The sequence below is a fragment of the Hibiscus syriacus genome, unplaced genomic scaffold (assembly GCF_006381635.1).
Source record: "Hibiscus syriacus cultivar Baekdansim isolate YM2019G1 unplaced genomic scaffold, ASM638163v2 tig00111467_pilon, whole genome shotgun sequence".
NCBI classification, from domain to species: domain Eukaryota; kingdom Viridiplantae; phylum Streptophyta; class Magnoliopsida; order Malvales; family Malvaceae; genus Hibiscus; species Hibiscus syriacus.
Genome location: NW_024063100.1, coordinates 344922 through 368999, shown reverse-complemented (window position 1 = coordinate 368999; position 24078 = coordinate 344922). Strand labels below are relative to the sequence as shown.

Sequence of the window (24078 nt, the reverse complement as noted above, 5' to 3'; positions counted from 1 at the left end):
GTCCATTGGTCTTTTTTGTATGTCAGTATACCCTTGAACTCATCTTAGCAAACATGGTAAGTTCAAGTATTTAGTGATTATTATTTATTGTACAGTTCAAGTATTTATAAATTATTACGATCATTTCTTTGTAGATGGAACATAATTATGAATTAAACTTTGTATTATTACGGTTGTAAATTATTATTGTTTTAATGTGATAAATCCTTTAATTATACCTTTTGATACTATTATTATTATTATTATTATAATGTTATGTACTATTGTTGTTTTAATGTGGTGTACTATTAATTAAACCTACATAATATTTATAAACTTTTATAATATATTTTTAATAAATTATTAATATTATATCAAATAAACCTACATAATATTAATTATACGTTAAAATTCATTTCTAAAAATACTAATGAAGATTTTAAATCTAAAATAGTGTATTTATAACATAATCAACATAAATTATTAATATTATCTAAAAATTTAGTTTGACGTACTTATAAAAATACAAATTTTTATAAAATATAATTATATAAAAAAGTGAAACTAAAAGGTAAAGAATAAAAACATATCGAATATGTATGCTTCTTTATCAAAAACAGATTCTGAAAATTGTTTACAGAAAAATTAAATAAACAGTGTAAAACATTTTACAATGTACCATCCAAACACTGGAAAACATTTTCTGAAAAATATTTTCCAGAAATGTAATTCATTTTTCAAATTTTATTTTCGGAAACTGTTTTCAGTGAAACAAACGGAACCTAAAATGTTCTATTGCAGAGAATTCGGTGCCGTTGGCACAGATGACGGTTGGTTGTAAATACCTTCAGAGCCTTGGAAGCTCTGGTAAGAATTGTTAGTTAATGATGTCGGAAATCGGGAGATGCCAGTCATAGCGCCCCCACCCGTTGAATAACCGGGCAAGGAAGGCTGCTGTGATGGGGCCATGCCATGGTTATATGCAGCACCATTTACCGATCCAGCACGTGGCATGTACTGGGACACAGCAAATGGTGTCATTGCCGGCGGCAGCGGCAAAGGTGGAGGAGATGATGATGGAGGAGGTGGTGGTGGCACTTCGTTTGGAGTTAACTGCTGGGTGGTAACCGCAACATTCTGAGATGGCATGTATGGCTCATCGTTCTTTAGCTTAGGCCTCTTCTCGGAAGGATAATCACCAGAAGATTCTTTCATAGGATTTCTAATGACACACTCAGAAGAGAGGGAAGAGAGGACATAGGAAAGCATCTCGGCTGAGGATGTTGAAGCAGTTAGCTTTGCTGCCACTGCAGCAGCTGCAGATTTCTTAGGACCTTCCTCGATGTGGACGGAATTATCAGGAAAAGATGCTTGTCAGATGCCGGAATAAAACTTTGAGGAATAATGGATGTGTGAGACTCCTTTGAACTTTGCTCAGATACTAACTCGGGATTGTCACAATTCAATAACTGCCTGCAGATATTACCCGCCTGTTCTGATCGGGACTGTGCAGCCTGTTGATTGTAATGTATAGAAGTTGCGATAATGTTAACTGAAGAGGTGATATAGAAGCGAAGAGTTCAAAATTTCAACAATTATACTTAAAAATATGAGATTAGAATAGTGTCAAACCTGAAGCTGATAACGAACTTGCTCCAGCTTGAATTCCTGACAGCAAAAGTAAATCAGTATTATGTTAACATTGCCACAATGTTACTCTAAAGGGATCAGTCTAAGTAACCTGCTCCCGAAGAGCCTCTCTCAAATGTGAGACAAGGCTAACTCTTGACGATGCAACAGCGGTTAGCTGCTCAATACACTCTCAATACAGCATACTGACTTTTCACCTCCTCCACACTTGCCGATCCACTGAACTGACCTGTGCAAAGAAATTGGACATTTTAGGGGGGAAACATCCTAATTTGTATTTCATAATCAAGTCCGGAGATATTCCAAATATTGGTCGAACAGCAATTTTCTATCTTAAAGAACGAAAGATGAAACAAGGATCGTGAACAATTGTTGAATTTACCAACTTCCCATGGAGCAGCTAAAGGTATAATCCCTGTATGCTAACAATATTGAGCAATGCAGGTCATACCTGAATTGACATCAGTACTAATTTCCTTATCTACTTTCTCGATACAACTAATAGCGTTCCTACATTTGCTGAGTATAACATCTTCATCCATCTGACTACCATAGAGAGCATTATAGCCTGAAGCTATTTTTTCCACTGCATTTCCAACAGGCTGCTTCTGCTAGCACGGATATAAAGCAGAAATGACATTAGGCCATGACACAGACATATAAATGCATCAAAAAATGCAGTCAGCATGGAATTAATCTCACCAGCTTGAGGCTTATGTGCCTGACATTTACATTACTACTTTCTGATTGTCTGCCAAAAAGCTCTTCCTTAAGAATTTGTCCTCGAGAACCAAATAATTTTCTCTCTTCCCATATACTGATCTGCATTTCGTACAGCAAAAAGAAAAGTAAAATGTCATGCTAATTTTCGGAGCAACCATTCTGAGACAGTATGACATTACAGATTTAAAGCAAACATATGTTTCTGAAACAAAAAAATATAACCGACCACAATGCAGCAATAAAATGAAAATAGAATAGCAGGCACTGTCCGATTACTGTGCCATTAACAGCAATTCAATTGTCACGAATTAGGCATGCCAAACACTGAAATAAACACCAAGCCAGTTAACCAGATCTAGAAAAATTCAAGTAATAAAAATAGAAATAGAGTGGCTGTTATACACATTCAACCCGTCACAAAGATTGGAATGAGAGCATACAAAAGCAAGAACTGTATGAAAGTTAAGGTGACTATACCAGACGCAATGCAGCATTCCTTCCAAACTCATCCCCACTTTCGATCACATCACGAAGAGCATCAGGAAGAACCTTCCAAAACTCACCGAAAAATTCCGAACCCTTGCGCCTGCTATTCTGCAAAATGTCATTGGCAAGATACAGAAAGGCCAATCTCCGCTCGCGTGGAGAGCAATGAAATTGTCTGTTCCAAGTTTCAACGACCTGTTTTGCCTTATTCATATGGAAAATGCACCAATGTGATAAAGCTTACCGAGTTAAGGGTGCAAAAATAAACTTCAGAAGTTCATTTGTTGAAACTTACATGGCAACTAGATAGCACTATCAAACAGGCATCGGTAGTAAGTTATGCTTGAGAAGTAATAAAACAAGTATATGCTCAACTAATTCGCCTGAAATGCGAGGAAAAGACTTCCCGTAATGAAAGCAAAACCAGCCAAAAAAAAGATCTGTCATAACTAAGCAAAGAAGCATGTAGTACACAATTATTTTTAGAAAGGATACTCTCTATGCTTGCTTGGGAATTATTGAGCTTGGCTAGCTTTTCTACCAAAATTTGGGGATTAAATGAACTGCCCATTGTTGCTATTGATGGCTCAGGCTGACACACAATAACAAACAGGGCAGACCTTCAAAATGCAACCTTAGGAATCGAGCTGCAGTAAGACGAAGGACAAGTGAGCAACAGTTAATTTGCATTCAACTGGATAAACTGTAAAAACATAAGACTAACAAAGCATAACCATATTAAATTGCAAGCCCCAATACAAATTAATCAAAGGTCTGTATTCCTGAAATTAATCCAAATTTCCACCTTTTCTTCCATGGAATTATTCAAATTTTATCTTTGTACTACTTATCAGAACACACTATTCTTATTTCTCTGCTTTTACCGGTTCATTAGTCGAGGAATATTATGGAATAATGATAATTAAACGAAAATGAAAAAATAAAATAAGAACATTGAATGCGAGTCTCCTTAAACTGAAGTCCTTAAGCTACATAATAAACTATTATGCTTAAAAATGCAAACGAACTTGAAGCAAGAATTAGTTATGAGACAATCAAAAGATAAAATTAACAGAAGAATAGTAAAATTAAGAAAACCCCAGCAAAAAACAGAGAGCGAACCAGTAAAAGGCAAAGGCGAGAATCAAACAAGTTGGTGGATGGCCGTGGTCATGGAGAGGGATTGGGATTAGGGTTTAGTTATGAAAGTAGGGTTGTTTTGCAGAAGGTTAACAGGAGGAATTGAACGGTTGGGTGGAAGCGTAGGCTTAAGACACTGTAAAAGCTTTGCTTTGGCCTTTGAGGAGACGATAAGAGATGATGTATTGCAGCGCAGGGTTAGATAGTTAAGTGAGACACATAGATAGAGAGTTATTTAAGATCTATTTAAAATTAGTTAATTTTTAAATTAAATTGACTCAATTTAAACTCGAGTTCAAATTCTTAACTTGTATCAATGAATTACTTTATAATATATTTAACTCGAAAAATTTGCGAATAACTTAAAAATAAGATATTAATATTTTTGCTTAATATAAAAGTAAGTGTTCAAACTATATCGTTTTTTCATTTAGGTGCCTAAACTATTTTTCGGTCAATTTATGTATCTAATATTACAAACATTATCATTGTAAGTGCTATGATCGTAAATACAATAATTTATTTTTAAAATAATTTTTTTAAAATTATCGGAATATAACATATATCACTTAACATAATTTTTTAACGTCATAACTTAAAAATGACAACGTTTGTAATGTTAGGTATATAAATTGACCAAAAAGTAGTTTAAACATTTAAATGAGAAAAACAATATAATTTGAACATTTATTTTTATATTAAGCCTAAATTTTTATATTTTAAATTAAATTATAAACAATATTAACATTTATATATTATTTTTTTAAAATATACAATCTAAGCATTTCATATACTTAATGTTTATGTTTGAGTTTGAGTTTAAGCTTCAATTGAGTTAAGTTTGAAAATATTTTGAATTCAAATTTTTTCGAGCTTGAGTCAAATTTAAAAATTTCAAATTCACGAATTTTAATTTTTTATTTCGAGTTTGAATTGGACTTAATAATTTTAATGTTGTAAATTTTCAAATCAAATCAAATTTAATTTTATATTTTTCAAGTTGAGATCGAGCTAGAGCTCTGCTCATTTATAGTCCTAGGCCATGTTTGGGAGTTGGGACTTGAATTATGGGACTACATTTACTTACACTCTATTTAAAATAAGGTAAATTATGTATTTAGTATCTAAATTATAGTTTTGATTTATTAGTATGTAAACTATCAGATTTGATTCGTTTTAGTACCTAAACTTTTAAAATTTTCAAAACCATACATAAATTTTGCTTTTTGTTTCATTTTAATACATCATCGTTAAAAACTTAACACATTTAGTACCTAAAGTATCTGTTTTAGTACCTAAATTTTAAAAAATAAAACTTAAGTATGATTTAGGTACTAAACGTATTTTGGTACCTAGACTTTCATTCTTATCAAAACTTAACGAAGGGTACTAAAATGAAACAAAAATTAAATTTTAGGTATGATTTTGAAAAAAAATTAAAAGTTTAAATACTAAAGTGGATCAAAACTGATAGTGTAAGTATTAAATGTGTAGTTTACTCTTATTTAAAATATGTGTGATACTAATGTGATACTATTCAACCACTTATTCATCCCGGCCTTCATCAACAAGGCGTGCCCCAACCAACCTACATCATATACCAATCTCTGAACAAAAAAATCACAAAAGTTCTTCATACAATACTTTGAAAGAAAATGCAAGAAGGAATCAAAAGTAGATTACAAGAATGAAATTGAGAAGTTCCCATGCTCATTGTAAAACCAGAATTTCATTCCTTCATTATGTTTTCTTCCTCGCCATTAAACCAGAGTTTCCATCGAACAATTCCTCAATGCAAGCCTCTATGTCATCAGGCTGGAACTTTATGTACTTCTCCGTTTGTCTTCCAGGATCCAATGTTCCTGAAAACCTGGCCAAGAATGATCTGTAAGCAGGTATCACTATCGCCGATATTGAAACCCTTAGCTCCGATTGCAGCTGCTTATCATTCACCACCCACGAGCTTTGAGTCTTGTGGATTTCATCGAACATGGCGTTGAAGCTCTTGAACCTCTCTTTCAGTACCGGTTTCACCACCTTCCCGTTCACATTCAATCCTTCCACGTTTAAACAACTCAAAAGCTTCATCCATGTCTCTCTCTTGTATGTATTGTGGTAGTTCCTAAGCTCCGACGATGTCTTACGGCACCATGTGTCTCTCATTGCCTGGTGGAGCTCCGCCGAGGCTTTGATCTTCTGCAACATGTAACGCTCATTGTTCATCAGGAAAATGCAGCTCAATGCCGTGTCTTTGTAAAGCTTGGACTTTGCTTCCAGAGCTGAATCCAGTAATTCCAGTATTTTCAACACTTGTCCCACAAATGGTGATTGATCGTCTTCTTCCTTGTCTTTTTCTGAGTCACCTAAATAATTTCTTGGCCTGCTTCTTGCTCTTTCAGTCTTGGAATGGTCCTTGAAAACTTGCTCTATGGTTTGCTTATACTCATCGCATGCATACTTGACGTAATTCATGGTGTAGCGAGTCAAGGGATGAACCGCTCCGCCGGGAACTGGGGTTTTTCCGGTATCGGACTGGATTGCATTCTCAAGGTCACAGAAGATGCAAATGGCGGTCTCTCCGATCCGACAACGAGTCCTGTTCGTTTCGTTCCAGAGTACCTCAGCACATTCTTTAGCTACCATGCTGTCGATGGCGGAAATGTTACCACGCAACGTCTCGTATATGTCGAGAAATTTGAAGAGTTTCTCCGTTGAACGCTTAACGGTGGCAACCGCTTCGGCGAAATTGAGAAGCTGGATAAACACGCGGCTAACGAGGTTGCTGAAGAGGGTGGACGATAAGGAAAGGTAATCGGAGAAGACGGTTTCGACCAGCTTACGCTCTCCAGAGAAGTAGAGGTTAATACATTGTTTGAAGGCCTTGATCCATGGAGGAATCTCCTTTTCCAATGCTTCCCATTGCATCTTTTGAGCGTCGTCAATGCTGATCTTCTCGTATCCAAGCTTGTTCAATGCCTCTTCAATTATGTTCCTCCTGGTAATCATGTAAGCCTCGTAGCATTCAGATTCATATCCTCCTAAGATCATCTCCTTTGCAATTTTATTCAAGGTGGTCAACACTTGATGAGAATAACCGGGATAGTTTTGTTCACCGTTCGAATGATGATCAGCCGATTGATCTTCGCCGGACTGATCCGAAGCCTGGGAATCCTTGGTTCTTGATTCTTCCATGAGAGACATGAATTCATCCTCCAAATAACACATTGCTCGCTGTTGGATCTTACCAATGCGGTTGATCAAAGCACCGTGATTGGAACCCGAATCGGATAGGTTCCTGTACAGTTCTGATATCTGATTCACAAGTTTAAGAAAGGATCCATTATCTTCAAGAATCGATTCATGGCTAGATATTTTGTCATCGGCAAGATCAAGATACTTGTCGACGAAGTCGGGGATCTCGTTCTGGGTGGAGAGATTTGACAATAAACCATCGATATCCTGGGAGGCTTTTTCCAGGGCACATTTGGTCTGGGGATCTCCTTTATCTTTTATCTCCTGGGTTTCTTTCTCTGGTTTCTGCGCCTCCACCACTGAGCTGTTGTCTTCCATGGCTGAAAATCACGAGGAGAGTTTCAGTGGGTCTGTTTTTGCATGGCTTTGTCGGAATGGGAATTGAAATGGTCGTGGGTGGCAGTAATGTACGGAGGGCAGTGAGGTTTGTTTTTTATGGTTGTAGTATCTGTTTTCTAGGAGGGTTAAATCATAACCACGTCACTTTTGTAAGAATATGTTCATATCATGGCTAAACTCACGATATAATGCTTTCAAAATAAATAATTCACGATTTAATGCACTCCCTATATTATTTGTTGAAATAGGTGAAATCAACAGTGTGACCGTAGGTCGCCATGCCTTCCGGGCGACCTACTACGTCGCCATGACTTCCCGGGAGCTGCACAGAGATAATGGACGTCTGCATGGCACATTCACGTCCCCAACACCCCAACACAGGTCGCCATGCATTCCCCAATACCCCTACAAGGTCGCCATGCACTCCCAGCGACCTACAAGGTCGCCATGCACTCCCAGCGACCTTGTAGGTCGCCAAGCAGTCCCGGCGACAAGCTTTCCTTCACGTGCTCCCCTCCTACTCCCGCTGCATGCCTACAGCGTGAAATCACCTGCTTCATGCAGCAATGCATGCATGTGAACCATTTGAGCCGTGAATTATTGGTGCAATTATTGAACCATTGCAGCGTGAAATAATTGAGGCAGCCGGTGACACCTAAATTATATATGGGGTGTGCATTATCGTGAGAACATAAAAGAAAGAAAGGGAGAAGAGATTGCAGCAAAAGAAAGGGAGAAGAAATTGCAGCCGAGAAAGAAAGAAAGGGAGAAAGGAAAGGAAGAAGAAGAAAGGGAGATAAGGCTCTTGTGAGGTATTTTTTTTTATTTAAATTAGTTTATTATTATAAATGTTTAGTTTGTTAGTTTAGGGTTTATGGTAAAACAAAAATCAGTTAATTAGTTTGTTAATTTAGGGTTATATGATTGTTAGTGTAAGTTATATTATACATAAATAAAAAATTATTTAATTAGTATGTTTGATAGTTATATAGTTAAAAAATAATTAATTAGTTTGTTTTGTTAATCATTAGTTATATAAAAATATTATTTAATTAGTTTGTGGTAGTTAAATAGTTTAGTTATATTTGTTTGTTGAATTTATATTATATAAAAAAATTAGTTAGTAAGTTTATTAGTAGTATATTATAATGAAAAAATAGTTTATTAGTTTTAGTTATATAAAAGAATATTTTATTAGTTGTTTAAGGGTTTAGCGTTTACGTTTAACTTATATTTTAAAAAGTTTAGTTTGTTAGTTTATTAGTTTATTATATTATAAGTTATTATATTAAAGTTTAGTGTTGTAAATTAGTTAGTTAGTTTATATTAGATTATATTAAATGATTTTTTAAATATTGTTGTTTAATATTTTTTACAGATTCATCCAATGGCTGACCAAATTCCACTGTTGAGGCTTGACAATGAACATATTTCAAGTCATTTGGGAACAATGGTGAATAAAATATTTGTTTAATGAATTATAATTAATAAATATTTGAATATTATTTTATGATTGTGATAAATTTTTTGAAATATTTAATTGCAGGAGGACGAGCAGCGAGTCCTTCGTCTTCGGCTACATAAAGTGCCCAAGCCACACAGATTGATAGAAGAAAACTTGCAGGAGGCTGGATTTTGGTATGTAACATTTGTGTGAGATTACAAGTTGGTCCCAGGTTTGATCAGTACCTTGATTGAGCGTTGGAGACCAGAAACGCACACGTTTCATTTGCCGTGTGGCGAATGTATGATAACTCTAAAGGATGTGGCATTGCAACTCGGGGTCCAAACAAATGGGATGCCAGTGGTAATGTCACATGAGTTTAATAATGTGGCACAACTTTGTAGCTTGTTTCTTGGGAAAACGCCCGTACCACCAGAGTGTAAAGGGTGGCGTGTGAGGTTGTCATGGTTGAAGAATGAATTTCAGCTTCAACCAAATAGTACGGAGTACGAAATTATATATGCAACACGAGCATATATATTACAGTTGATTGGGGGTATTTTAATGCCGGATAAATCCGGTAGTTATGTTCACACTCAGTATCTTCTTTTTTTAAGAAATTTTGAGAATAGTAGGCAATATAGCTGGGGATCGGCGATATTGGCGTTCTTGTATCGAGAGATGTGCAAGGCGTCATTAGTCGTGAATGATAATAATACAGCAGAAATCGGTGGATGTCTGTTGCTGCTACAGTCATGGGCTTGGCATAGACTTCCGTTTCTGACACTGATTAGTCGGACTGTGGTTGACTTTCCGCTTGCCGGAAGGTAATATAAATTCTCTATTTTAATATAAAATATTAATTATAAAATAAAATTGACCATATTTTTGTTTTGATTGATATACAGATGGAGGCATAAAATTGAAGGCACGGGGTTGGTGCACAACAACATTAAAGAGTTCAGGCTGAAGATCGACATTAAGGCAAAAAAGGAGGTATGTATAATCTGTTATTTTTAATTATTATTTAAATTAACTATATTATTTGATTTAAATAAATTTTATTGTTTTTGTAATTTTACAGTTTAATTAGAGACCATACATGAATGAAGAAATACTTGAGTTGATACAGCACGATATTTTAGATGGGTTTCAATATTGGTGTGCTGTTACACCATTGATCAATTTTGCTTTTGTTGAGATCCAATTTGGGGATAGAGTATTGAGACAATTCCACTTCCACCAACCTATTCCGCGGAGTCCATGGGATCATGACCTCCTCCAAATCTTAGATGGTCGTCGTCAGGTGAATTGGGTTGAGATGCATGACCAGCTGCACATATTTGATGGTCGTCGTAAAGAAAATGTTAATTGGGTTGAGAAGCATGCAACCTACATTAATGCTTGGAACAATAGGGCTTCATTCATGCCAACTCTTGACGACATTCAAGACGACGACTTTAATTTTGAGACTTCGGCTTACCTTGCTTATTTTTTGGATAATGAAAAGCCATTCTTGACAACAATTGTAGAGAGGCGATAATTTTTGAGGTTTAAGAAAAGATTTGGTAAAGCTGAATACTCTCTACCAAGTGGGAGTGTGAGTTCATCTCAACAACCTGAAGCGGAAATGACTGATGTGGATAATAGCGCACCACAACCGTTCGACGATGCATACATACCAGAGTTTGTGCAGCCTGATGCATCCATCTACTCTCCCATGTTTTCGTCGACGTATGACTTTGAACACATGTCAGTTCAAATGCCCCCAACGAATGAGGAGGATGGGTACCATACTCTTGAGCAACCGCAACAGCCACAACGCATCAGATGTTCGCCCCAACATTATCATTCAACAACACCCCGACATCGGCAACAATTGTAAACTAGTTTGTTATTTGTTACAAATTTAATATTGAAATTAGACTAGTTTTTTCAAACCTTAACAAATTCGACATATTTATAATGATTTTTAGTATCAAATCATTATTATAATTTCATTACTAGTTATGTAACGAAAATATGGTTAATTGAACCAAACATTGTTCATTGTTCAAGTCGTAAATCATTACTAAATCATTAATATCAAATCATTAAATATTAATAATAAATTATTATTACTAATCATTACTAATCATTACTATCAAATCATTAAAAATTAATAATAATTTCATTATTACTAATCATTACTAAATCATTAATATCAAATCATTAAATATTAATAATAATTTCATTATTACTAATCATTACTAAATCATTACTATCAAATCATTAAATATTAATAACTCATTATTACTAATCATTACTAAATCATTAATATTAAATCATTAAATATTAATAATAATTTCATTATTACTAATCATTACTAAATCATTATTATAATTTCATTACTAGTTATGTAACGAAAATATGATTAATTGAACCAAACATTGTTCATTGTTCAAGTCGTAAATCATTACTATCAAATCATTACTAAATCATTAATATCAAATCATTAAATATTAATAATAAATTATTATTACTAGTCATTACTATCAAATCATTAAAAATTAATAATAATTTCATTATTACTAATCATTACTAAATCATTAATATCAAATCATTAAATATTAATAATAATTTCATTATTACTAATCATTACTAAATCATTACTATCAAATCATTAAATATTAATAACAATTTCATTATTACTAATCATTATTAAATCATTAATATCAAATCATTAAATATTAATAATAATTTCATTATTACTAACCATTACTAAATCATTATTATAATTTCATTACTAGTTATGTAACGAAATATGGTTAATTGAACCAAACATTGTTCATTGTTCAAGTCGTAAATCATTACTAAATCATTAATATCAAATCATTAAATATTAATAATAAATTATTATTACTAATCATTACTAATCATTACTATCAAATCATTAAATATTAATAACAATTTCATTATTACTAATAATTACTAAATCTTATAAATACATAGAAATTCATAGAAATACATATATCATTACTAATGATGAGGCCTATATCTTGGTAAATTAGGACAATTGTTTTTTGAATGGCCTTCACCCCTACATAATCCGCATCTCTTTGCTTGACCTCTCTCTTTAGCATGGAAATCCATACTGGTATGAATACGAGTGGACTCAGGTCGACCCTTTGGACTTCTGCGAAGCATTGGATTTGGCAGCCATTCGTCATGATCTTTTCTGGGCCAATATGATTCATTCGGTATCTGTCTAAACGCATAGCTGTAGACATTTAATATCCTACGTAGGTAAAAGCACTCATCAACATAAGTGTATGCGCTTACACCAGCATACATACATGCAGCGACTGCAAGAGCACATGGATATTTCCATGCTTGAAAATGACCACAATCACACCATTTCTGTCGTAAATCAACTCTAAATATTTGGTCTTCTCCTCCGACGTTACGACATATGCACAACACGACAAAAGTATGACCAACTCGGTTGAAATTATGAACAACCATTGATGTTGCCAATCGCTCATTTGCTTTCATTGATTCCACCACTGTAGGAGCCCAAGTTTTACCTCTATTTATGAGACTCTCTATTTCTTTGCCTTTGTCCGACCAAACTTTAGCCAATCTAAAGTACGTCTCTTTCATCACACTCGCAATTGGGAGATGGCGTGTACCTTTTAGTACCGAATTAATGGCCTCAGCAAGGTTTGTGGTCATATGTCCGTATCTCCAACCTTCATCGTATGCTTGCGACATTTTTCCCGCGGTATTTTTGAAGCCCACTTCCAAACACGCTGATCATCGTAAAATACCTTCAAATTCTCCAATCTCTTGTCAAAATTTGGTCGACGTAGTTCGTATCCTGTTTCATAATATATTGTGTTAAACCGTAATTAAAAAAACCATGTAAAAAATGCACAAATATTGAAAATAAAACTTACCCATGTTGACTATCTCGCTACGAATGTGTGCGTTATGAAATTGGTCGATACTATTCTTGCTAATATGACGGATACAAAATGTTGGATATGCATATGGAGGTATCCAACGACTTCCTGGTCGTTCAATTGCCGCCAAAATATCCGTTCCTCTATCGGATATCAAGCAAACTCCATCTTCACGAACGACATATTGACGTAGATTGGTCAGAAAGAAATCCCAAGCCTCTGTTGTCTCTCCCTCAACAATGGCGAATGCAATTGGGAAGATATTTCGCTCACCATCTTGAGCAACTGCCATCAAAAGTACATGCCTATATTGATCATACAGCCACGTACCATCTACTTGGATCATACGTTTGCAAAATGGAAATCCTTCAATATATGCCTTGAATGCCCAAAATAGTCTATGAAATATTTTCTTCCCTGGCAGAAGTTGACATTCTTCGTAATATGCGGGCATGGTTTGAGACTTCACTATGGTTCCTGGGATAAATCGCTTCATTGCTTGTAGCAAATGTGGTAGCTCATTGTACGATGTATCCCAATCTCCATACGTCAGCTTCATTGCCTTCATCTTCGCATTCCACACCTTGCCATATTTTACTTGATATTCAAATTGGCTTCGAATAGATGCAGCTAACACTGAACAAGATATCCTTGGATCTTTTTTAACCATCGCCTTCACGTATTCACATATTACATCGGAGTCCAATAGTCGATGGTCTTGTTCGATGAAGTTTCGCAAACATGTGTCCGGACCATTGTACCTCGTGATGACCCAAACATCGTGCCTTTGATTTTTCGACACTCTGATTTCCACTTGCACTCTAGGCCATATTTTATACACTTCGCGTATAGGGTTTTCTAGTTGGACTCTGCAACATGGATATCAACATGGTATTTGATGCAGTACTCTTTGATAGCCAGGGTAACTTCATTTTTTCCTCTGAATTGCACCCCAACTGAAAATTCACCAGAATTATCGAATGATTCAGTCATTTGGTATGGAGGTAAATGTGGCATGTCTGGGAATTCAGGTGCCCTCATTGCATCATAGTCTATATCGTACATGTGAGGAGTAGCTTCATACGGTGCCGGAACTTCATCAATTGCACCTCTACCAAAAATATTTTCGTCGCCGCCCAAAACGGGTTCTTCGGTTTCTTCATCTTTGCTTGAATCATCATGAATTTCTCCCCATCGATTTTCAGCGTCAATATCAACAACCAATTCCGGTATGTTTCTCGTCTCATACTCTGCTGCTGCAGATGTTCCCCCGACTTCATTTACACTTTCCAATAGTGCCATAAAACTGTTCGGGAACTTGTATGTCGGCTCCTCAAACTGACTATATAAAGCCATTTCAGATGGATTTTGAGCCACACCTCTTGATGACCCAGGAACATCACATATGTTACGTACATCAACAAATAACTCAATAACTGCTATATTGGTTGACTCATGTAATCCAACCATGGTTCTAATATCATCATCTTATTCAAGTGGAACTGCAACATATCTGACTGGGTTGGGGCATATCATAAACCTATACCTCAAACCATCAACTGCAGCTCGATTTTTTCTTTCTATCTTATGCTTCATTTCTATAAATGTGATGTCTTTTTTGAACATCATATTTATTGTTTTTTCAGATTTGAAAAACTACTCCGACCTCATTTTTCATAATATGTCCATTATAATGGACAATCGTAAAAAAGTTGTTGCTCATTTTCTCTACAAATAAAAAAATAAATTAATTTAGATTAAAAAATTAGATAAGATAATTTCATAAATCATTAAATCATTAAATATAATATAATATACTATTATATTAATGATCAAATAAAATTTGTTATTTAATTTGATTGATTGATTACTAATATTACTAATAATGATTTAATAATTATTATTAATCTAATGATTTGATATTTAATGATTTAATAATAATATGATTTAGTCATGATTACTAATAATTATTTATTATAAATATTTAATGATTTATATTTGATACTAATCATTTAGTAATTATTACTAATAATAATGATTAGTTTGATAATATTTTTTTTTAAATATCAAACAAATTTGTTAGGCAGAAATGTCGAGATAATGTTCTCGAAAGAATTATTTCGTGAGATAATGCGTTGACCGGATTATTTCATTCAATTAATTTTTACTCCTTACTAATTTACACATATAATATAAATTAAACAAAATATTTTTAAAACAACACTAAATATTTTTAAACACAATATTTTTTTAAACAGAAATTATCTCGCACAAATTATCTAATATAAACTTACTAACTAACTAATTTACACATACACAACAACTAAAAATGGACAACAAAAAATAATAAATTACCCGCATATTTGTGTCTTCTTTCTTTCCTTTCTAACAACTAATTAAGCACTAATTAATTTTTTTTATAATATAACTTCAACAAACAACCTAATATACGTTTAAAGATACTAACAAATAATTAATTTTTTTATATTTAATAACTTAAACTAAGAAACTAATTAACGAATTTTTTATATAATATAATATATAACTTAAACTAACAAACTAATATAATATAACTTAAACTAACAAACTAATTAACTAAATTTTAGTTTTACCCTAAACCCTAAGCTAACAAACTAATAATTTCATATAATAAACTAAATTAAACAATAAAAAATTACCTCAAAAAAATGTTTGAGCCTTTATCTTCTTTTCTTCTTCTTCCTTTTCTTTCTCTCGATAAAGTTTCTATATGTGTTGCTTCTGCTTTTACCCTAAACCCTAAACCTCCATATCCTCTATATAAAGAAAATGAGCGTTGGAGAGCGTCATTAAATTTGATTGTTGAAGCAAATAATATTGAGCATTGAATCGTGTAACTATTGAGCGTTGAAAGGCTGTAATTCAACAGCAATATTTGTTGCATTTAGCAGCTAAATTAACGCTTATGGATGCATGAATCTCCCAGCTATGGATGCAACGCATGCATGAGGGAACAGAGGGTTAAAGCTTGGCTACAATCTCCCAGCTATGGATGCAAGAATCTCCCAGCTATGGATGCAACCCATGCACGAGGGAGCAGGGTTAAGTTTGGTCGCCAGCAGGGATAAGTTTGGTCGCCACCAGGGATAAGTTTGGTCCTAAGCTTGGTCGCCAGGATTGCTTGGCGACCTACAAGGTCGCTGGGAGTGCATGGCGACCTGTGTTGGGGTGCTGGGGACGTGCATGGAGACCTGTGTTGGGGTGTTGGGGACGTGCATGGCACATGCAGACGTCCATTATCTCCGTGCAGCTCCCGGGAAGCCATGGCGACGTAGTAGGTCCCGGAAGGCATGGCGACCTATGGCCACACTGTTGATTTCACCCTATTTCAGCAAATAATATAGGGAGTGCATTAAATCGTGAATTATTTATTTTGAAAGCATTATATCGTGAGTTTAGCCTCCATATCATAAATTATTGGACACACAACAAGTTTATCATCTAAATTATTTGTTTGTTGTAATATTTAAATTTTATTTTTTTAACATCAAAGTTTAGTTTAAATTTTAATTTAATATTACGTCGTTAAAAAATTAACATAACTATTGATGTGATATTACCTTATAGTGACATATCAACATCATTGTTAAGTTTTTAACGACTTGATACCAAAATAAAATCTAAACTAAATAGTATGTATGATTTTGAAAAAAAAAATATGAAGTTTAGGTATCAAAATAGAACCAAAGTATTAGTTTAAGTACTAAATGTGTAGTTTATCCTAACTTATAATATAAATTAAAATATATCAATTTTATAAAAATATTTTTAATTTATATTGTAAAATTAAAAAATCAATAAAAAGAGTAAAAAGTAATAATAAAATATAATAACTATAATATAAAATATAAAATGATATAAGAATATATTTTTATAATATAAATATATTTTCATGATATTTTTTAATTTATGTTATAAAATTAAAAAAAAATCCTAATGAAAAGAGGATATAAGAATATTAAAAAATTTATATGAGAATATATTTATATTATAAATTTATTTTGACTTATGTTATAAAATATATTGTAAATATTGTAAATATTTTATTATTTATGTTTTAATTAATATTTTTTTATTAAATAAATATAATTAATTTCAATCATAAATATTATTTTTGTCAAAAATATAATAATTTTTTAGCTTAGAGTAGTAGTTATCTGATACATATAATCCTCTTATTAAATAATATTAATTTATTAAAGAAAATAACATAATAAAAGTGTTCTTTAATAATAGTGATTAAAATGAAAAAAATTCAATTTACATAACCTAGGTATAAAAGCCCTAACAATTAAGTGACTACTGTTGTAGTTTGGTCTATAAATTCTAGTGTATTTAGGATGGATCGAGTTCAGGGACGACCATCTTCATATAAATTTAAAAATTTTATATAATTTAAGTAGTTTTTATATGTTTATTAATATTATTTATTTACTCTTAAAATTTTATAAATTCATATTTTTAACATTACATTCTACGTCCATTCCTAAATGTGTTAACAAATAATATTTATCGTATTATTTTTTATCACGTATTTATTGTGTCATATTTTATATTCAAATTCGAACAATCTATTAGCAAAATTATAGGGAGTTCGACAAAAACTTCTACTGACAAAAAAATTACAAACACCATATATAAGAGTAGAATTTGATACTAAATGGTTAGTCAATGCTCTTAATTAAAACTCAACAAACAACCATCTACCGAGCACTTCGGTGAAGGATTGTGAGAATTTTCTCAGGGAAGGATGAGTCGGTGAAATACGACGTAGATTCTCTGAAGGGAACAAATTAGGGATCGGTACGGGATTTGAACTCATCAAATTCTGATCCGGTCCAATCTAATTTGGTTGATTTTTTTTAAATAATTTCAGATTTCGGTCGAGTTGAGTTAGATTTTGTAGAGGATAAGATTTTAGGTCTAGGGTAAAAATAATATAATTATATGTTATATATTTAGAAATAATTGTAATAATAAACCTCTTTATATTATTTTTCCAAACAAGTATTTATTTTATTGAATAAATTTAATAAATATCATTTTAGGTCAGATCAAATTGGGTTTGATCAGTTTTATCTTAAAAGTTTGGTCAAATTTCGAGTTGGATTAAATTACCTTAAACTCGTATTAGATCAAGTTTTGAGTGGATGATATAAAATTTTCGTGTTAAACCAGATTGATAGAAAATTTGATCCAACCCGACTTATGTAAATCTGAAGATCACTTAACAAACTTAGCACAAAGTCAATATACAGTTTAATAATATTAGAATCTCTGTTTAGTCAACTCCCGTCATTAAATATTGATGCAATAATAGAAGGTACCTTGAGGTTGTAGACTTGTAGTTTATTATCTTTCTCTTTTTTCTTTATTATACAAAACAGAAAATAATTTATTTATCCCATTTTCATTTTAAATTTATTTATTTAAAATGTAAAATATGTTTATAAAAACTATTTAATATAATATTGTTGTTTATTAATTAATTATCTAAATCCCCTGCACAGCCACCAATCTAGTAAATATAAAAAGGAAGTAAAAAAAGCTTTATTTAATTATTTAGGGTATACTGTAAATTTAGTACCTAAACTATTGGTTTTGATCCATTTTAGTACCTAAACTTTTATTTTTTAAAATCATACTTAACATTTAATTTTTGTTTCATTTTAGTACCCACCATTAAAAATTTAATTGACATGATTGTCGGCCGCCTCGTCTACAATCGTCGACCGTTGCATCTGTCATTCGATGAAGCCCAAAATTTCTAACCCACACCTTTTCGACCCCTGAACACGATTCAGACCTTTGTTTCACCGAAAAATACCTCAATCTCTCCAAATCAGCGATGAACTCTCCAATTTCTTCATCCTCCGATGTCTATGGTCCACCGCTCGATGGACTGGAAACTAGACTATGTTGGTCAACTAGTCATTCCCTCGTGGTCCACCATTCGGATAAGTTGTCCATCCACTAGATATATGCAATGTTTGCCCGTCTGTTAAGTTTTTAATGGTGCGATACTAAAATGAAACAAAAACTAAATGTTAGGTATTGTTTTAAAAAAATGAAAGTTTAAGTACAAAAACATATTAAAATTAATTGTTTAAGTGCTAAACACGTACTTTACCCAATTATTTAATATTTTGAAAAAGGGTTTGGCAGTGGGCACCGACGCAATTGGGTAATTAAGTCACAAATCTTTAATTTTGAAGGAGCAAATCCAATCACAGTAGTCAAAGTTCACTTCAACTCCTAGAAAAATGATGAGGTATGGCGTTTCAAGGAGGAAGCGAGCTTTGGTACGCTGGTTTCTAATTCTCTGCGCAGCTTTTACTTCTATAACCTGGTTCATGCTCACACTAAGATCCCTCGATTCGCCGCCGATTACCACCACCGCCAACGGAGCCATGCTGGATTTGCCTGCCCAGCTGGAACTCCGGGAGCTTAAAGAGACGCGTTTTTGTCTTCGGCCGAGGCACCCATTAAAGGTGGGGCCAAGACCTGTGCTACGGTGGAGGAAATGGGCAAAGTTTTTAAAGGGAGGATTTTGAAGGAGACTCTAAGAGTTCGAAGGATTATTCAAACTCACTTTTCTATAAATGGTAATCTTTTGAATGCATATTCCTTTTGAAAGAATTGTGAGGAAACTTAACTCGGATGTAATTTTTTTTTCTATTTTCAGGCGCTCCAAGAATACGTGAACTTCCTCCGGAGCACTTCTGTAGACATGGGTTTGCGATCGGAAAAGCATCGGAAGCTGGTTTTGGAAATGAAATGTACAAATTATTAACTGCTGCTGCCTTGAGTGTAATGCTTAACCGGTCGCTGATCATTGGGCAAACCAGGCATATTATTGGTTCTTTCTCAATCCTTTCTGTTTTGTGTTTTAAATGTTGTTATTTGTAGGGACGTGACTAGTAGAGATCGAGTGTTGTTGAGTTGACTTTAATGTTTGTAAACTTAAAGTTGTTAAACTCCATTCGAACTCAAAATTAAAAGTTGAAACTTGAAAAGTCATGAAGTCAGAATATTAGCAGATTTAGATCGGTTGAAGCTTGAACTGAAATCAGTTTAAGTTCGAATTCGAACTCGAAGATGATGAGTAAGTACATAAAATCTTATATTTTATTTTTTAAGAAAAAAATATAAATGTTAAATTATTATTAATTTAATTTAAAAAATAAAAAATTTAATATATTATCTTTTCAAGTTGCTCCTTATCTTTTCGACTAAGGAATCAAGTAGCTTATTTCGTCTCGTTAAAAACTCGAGTCTAGTCCATTCGATTTGAGTGTTGACCGAGTTTTAACCAAGTCGAACTCGAGTAACTCACAATATGAGTCTCATTTACAGCCTTCTTATTTGTCTAATGCTTTACTTGGTTACTGCCATATCCTTGTATAAAAATTCAAACGTTTAGTTTGCATTTTTCCCTAGGAAAGCAATCAGGGTTGTGTCTTAAGAGAACGTGTGAATGATTTTACATGTCATTGTAGTTATGCTTCTCATGTTTTTCTTGTGTTCATTTGTAATTTTTTCACATGTCTTTCTTCAGGGGTAAATATCCCTTTGGGGATTACATTTTGTATTCCAATCTCACCTTTACATTGAGAGAAGTTAAGCATTTATGGAGACAAAATGGTTGTGTAAAAAAGTATGGAAGGCATCTTGTGATGAGGATCGATGATTTTGAGAAGCCGACGAAAACAAATGCCCTCTGTGGCAATTGGAGGAAGTGGCGCCAGCCTATCGTCTGGTAGAGTGTCAACTCTGTTGATAGAAATTGTGCTAGTTTTCTTGAATTTATGGATGTATCACTATAATATTTCAGGTATCAAGGCACCGAAGATGCTGTTGCGGCCCAGTTTTTCGTGAAGAACATACATCCTTAGATGAGGAATGCGGCTTCCGAGTTATTCGGAAACCCAGAATCTCTTCATTCACGGCCTAATGAATTTGGAGAAATAACGAGAATACTCATTTCACCTTCAAGAGATGTTGAGGAAGCAGTAAATTGGGTTATTGGTGGTGGTAGGAACCCTGATATTACATTGCACATGCGGATGCTTATGAATAGGTAATTGGAGAAAAACAATTCCAGTTTTATTGTATGCATTGGCTGCCAATTCTTTGATGAGAAGTTTTTAAAAATATTTGAACCACCTAAATCCGAAAAACTGAATATCCATGTTGTTTAAAGACTCGGCATTCTTGAAGAGATAATTTTCTGAAAGGAAACTCAACTGATTAGTGTTGCTGGTGCTTGTGTTCCATGTTTCAGGTCGGTGAGAGCTGCACAGGCTGCATTGAACTGCCTCAAAAGAGAGACACGCAACTTACGGCAAGGGTCAAGACCCAGGGTGGTTGTAATATCTGATACCCCCTCTTTTGTAAGAGGCATTGCACCAAATATAAGTGAAGTTGCCGAGGTAACAAAATTGGTCACCCCCCAAACACACACACACGCACCTCAAAAAGGGAAGAAATCGATTTTAATGATAAATATCCTTCATATTTCAGTATATAGGTAGATATACTAATGTATTTGCAATTTTTTGTCTCAGGTTCTTCATTTTGATTATGGACGTTTCAGAGGCAATGTTTCTCGTGATATTAAAGCATCACCAAGTTTGGATTTTAGAGTGAAAGATTGGGGACCGGCACCTAGGTGGGTTGCTTTTGTCGACTTCTTTCTTGCATCTCGTGCAAGGCACGCAGTTGTTTCGGGGGCTCACAGACGTGTCGGGACTACCTATGCTCAGTTAATTGCTGCATTAGCTGCGGCTAACAGTATAGATAACGCTGCTCCCCGCATTCCTGGCTTGTTTAGCTGGATCATATCTTATACTCATTTGTGATGCAGTATGATCTTATAGTTGCTTGGTCTTTACAGGGGAAAATTCTACAACTTCGAGGTTTTCTTTCCTAAGCAGCTTCCAGGGTAACTTGTTGGCGGAAGGTTTGAAGCTTCAGGTGGGGTGGGGACATGTATGGAACCGATTTGCTGGACCGTTGAGTTGTCGGGGGCAGCGGAATCAGTGTGCTTTCACAACACTTCTTCCTCCTGCTTGGTGGGAGGGCCAGTGGCAATCTCCGATTCCGCGTGATATTCATAGGTTGGAACAATACGGTATCCAGCTCTCTGGCTTGGGAACAACAGACGAGAATCAGATTCGTGCCTTTTGCAGTTCTAGGAAAAACATTGTGAAAACTGTTTCGTTCATATAGAATAGATGTAATCGGTGAAGCTGCAATTCTTTTTTATACATTATGACCCTTCTCATCTATGAAAGTTATGCCTTCATGTGTCTCCAAAGTATCTTTAACTTGTCGTGTTAACTGTTGATTAATAAATTAAATCGTAGGCCAAGAAGTTGCAATTATGTTTAGAGATTTAAATCACTGTTGTGGTCGTATTTTTGTTTAGAGATTTAAATCACGGTTGCAGTCATATTTTTGGTTGCGTAATATTTGTAAAAATGTTGGGATAGAACATAAAAGTTCCGTTGTCGTCGGATGTCTGCACTTGTCTTGCCTTTTGGATGGTGGAAAAATGCAGCTGCTGGACTCAAAGTCCAGAGTGCTAACCACTACACCATGGAACGCTATATTATTTAATTAAATGTAAAACATTTGACAGTTGATTTTTCACAGCGTAAACATCTTCAATTTATTCAACAATATTGCTTAATTTACCTATTGCAATAGGGATGAATGTTCGATCAAATCTAATCAATTAATCAAGTTAATGAGTATTATTTTATAAATTAAAATTTAGGGTGAATTATACATTTAGCTCCTAAACTATTACTTTTGTTCTATTTTAGAATCTAAAATTTATTTTGTTTCAGAACCATATCTAATGTTTAGCTTAGATTTCAATTTGCTACCGCCATTAAAATATTTGCTGATGTGGCATTTAAAAAAATTAATGTTGACATGGTATTATCTTATGGTGACACATCAACGTCACCGTTAAATTTTTAACGGTGGATACCAAAACGAAACTTAAACAAAATATTATGTATGATTTTGAAATAAAATAAATTTTGAGTATCAAAACATAGTACAATTAATATTTTAAATACTAAACGTGTAGTTTATCCTATTTAATTGAATTTTTTCTAGTAAAATTAATTGAATTTTTGTTTAAATTTAATTTATAAATATTTATTATGTTATAATATTAATTGATATTTGATTGTGCACCGCATAAACATCTTACATTGCTTTAGTTAGATTTTACTATTAGAAGCGACTATTAAAAAAATTACATAAATATATTTGGTTCAAGTGATAAATAGTTTTACATCGTTTAAGTATCTTGGGCTCAAGGCTTTGTGAATGAAAATAATTTTCGTTGGGAGACTTACCTACCAAAGCTAGGTATATGACACGGGTGAGTTCAAATTAGTCAGGGTAAAACTCTGGGAAACCGAGAGGGAAAAATACTATTAGGAGCGAACAAAACTCGATGCAACATTAAAATGTTTGACTTGATTTGATTTGTAATTTCATAAACATGATTCGAAATTTTTTAAATAAAGTTTAAATTATAAAATATGATTCGAATAACTTAAAAGTTTTAATAATTAATAAAATGATTTTAATGTTCGATTCGAGTATGTCAACTCTACATAATACATGTATATTGCATATAAAAATATAAAGATATATATCGTAATTGGTTTTAAAAAGTCGTTAAATTATAATCAATTAATACTATAACATTATAAATATTTAAAATTAAATCTAAATATAAACTTAAACAATTCAAATCAATTTAAATCAACCTAAAAAATTTAAATAAAATTTAAATTATAAATAATAACTCAACTAATTTAAAACTTTTTAATTCAACTTAACTTAATCAAATAATCAATCGTATTTACCGTTACAAAAATGAAAAATCATTGAAATTGATCATCAGCTTTGCTTTCATGAGAAAGATAATATTGAAGTAGAGACTTTTACTTTCGCATATTCCAATGTTTTCTTATTTATTATTCAATGCTATGAATTTCACGGAGGGAGGAGGGTGCAATCATGAACAGTCCTTCCCCCAATTTACTAATCGTA

General features: G+C 33.4%; 1 protein-coding gene and 2 pseudogenes across 1 annotated transcript; 1 reads left to right on the top strand and 2 right to left on the bottom strand.

Annotated features, from left to right (window-relative positions):
- Positions 1 to 742: 742 nt before the first annotated feature.
- Positions 743 to 4163, bottom strand: LOC120163618 (annotated as a pseudogene).
- Positions 4164 to 5713: 1550 nt separating this feature from the next.
- LOC120163624 (exocyst complex component EXO70B1-like) lies at positions 5714 to 7548 on the bottom strand. The gene has a single exon (XM_039173512.1). It carries the CDS (start codon positions 7546 to 7548, stop codon positions 5719 to 5721), a length of 1830 nt encoding a protein of 609 aa, XP_039029443.1. The 3' UTR covers positions 5714 to 5718.
- A 56-nt stretch (positions 7549 to 7604) lies between these two features.
- LOC120163622 lies at positions 7605 to 22263 on the top strand (annotated as a pseudogene).
- Positions 22264 to 24078: the final 1815 nt, after the last annotated feature.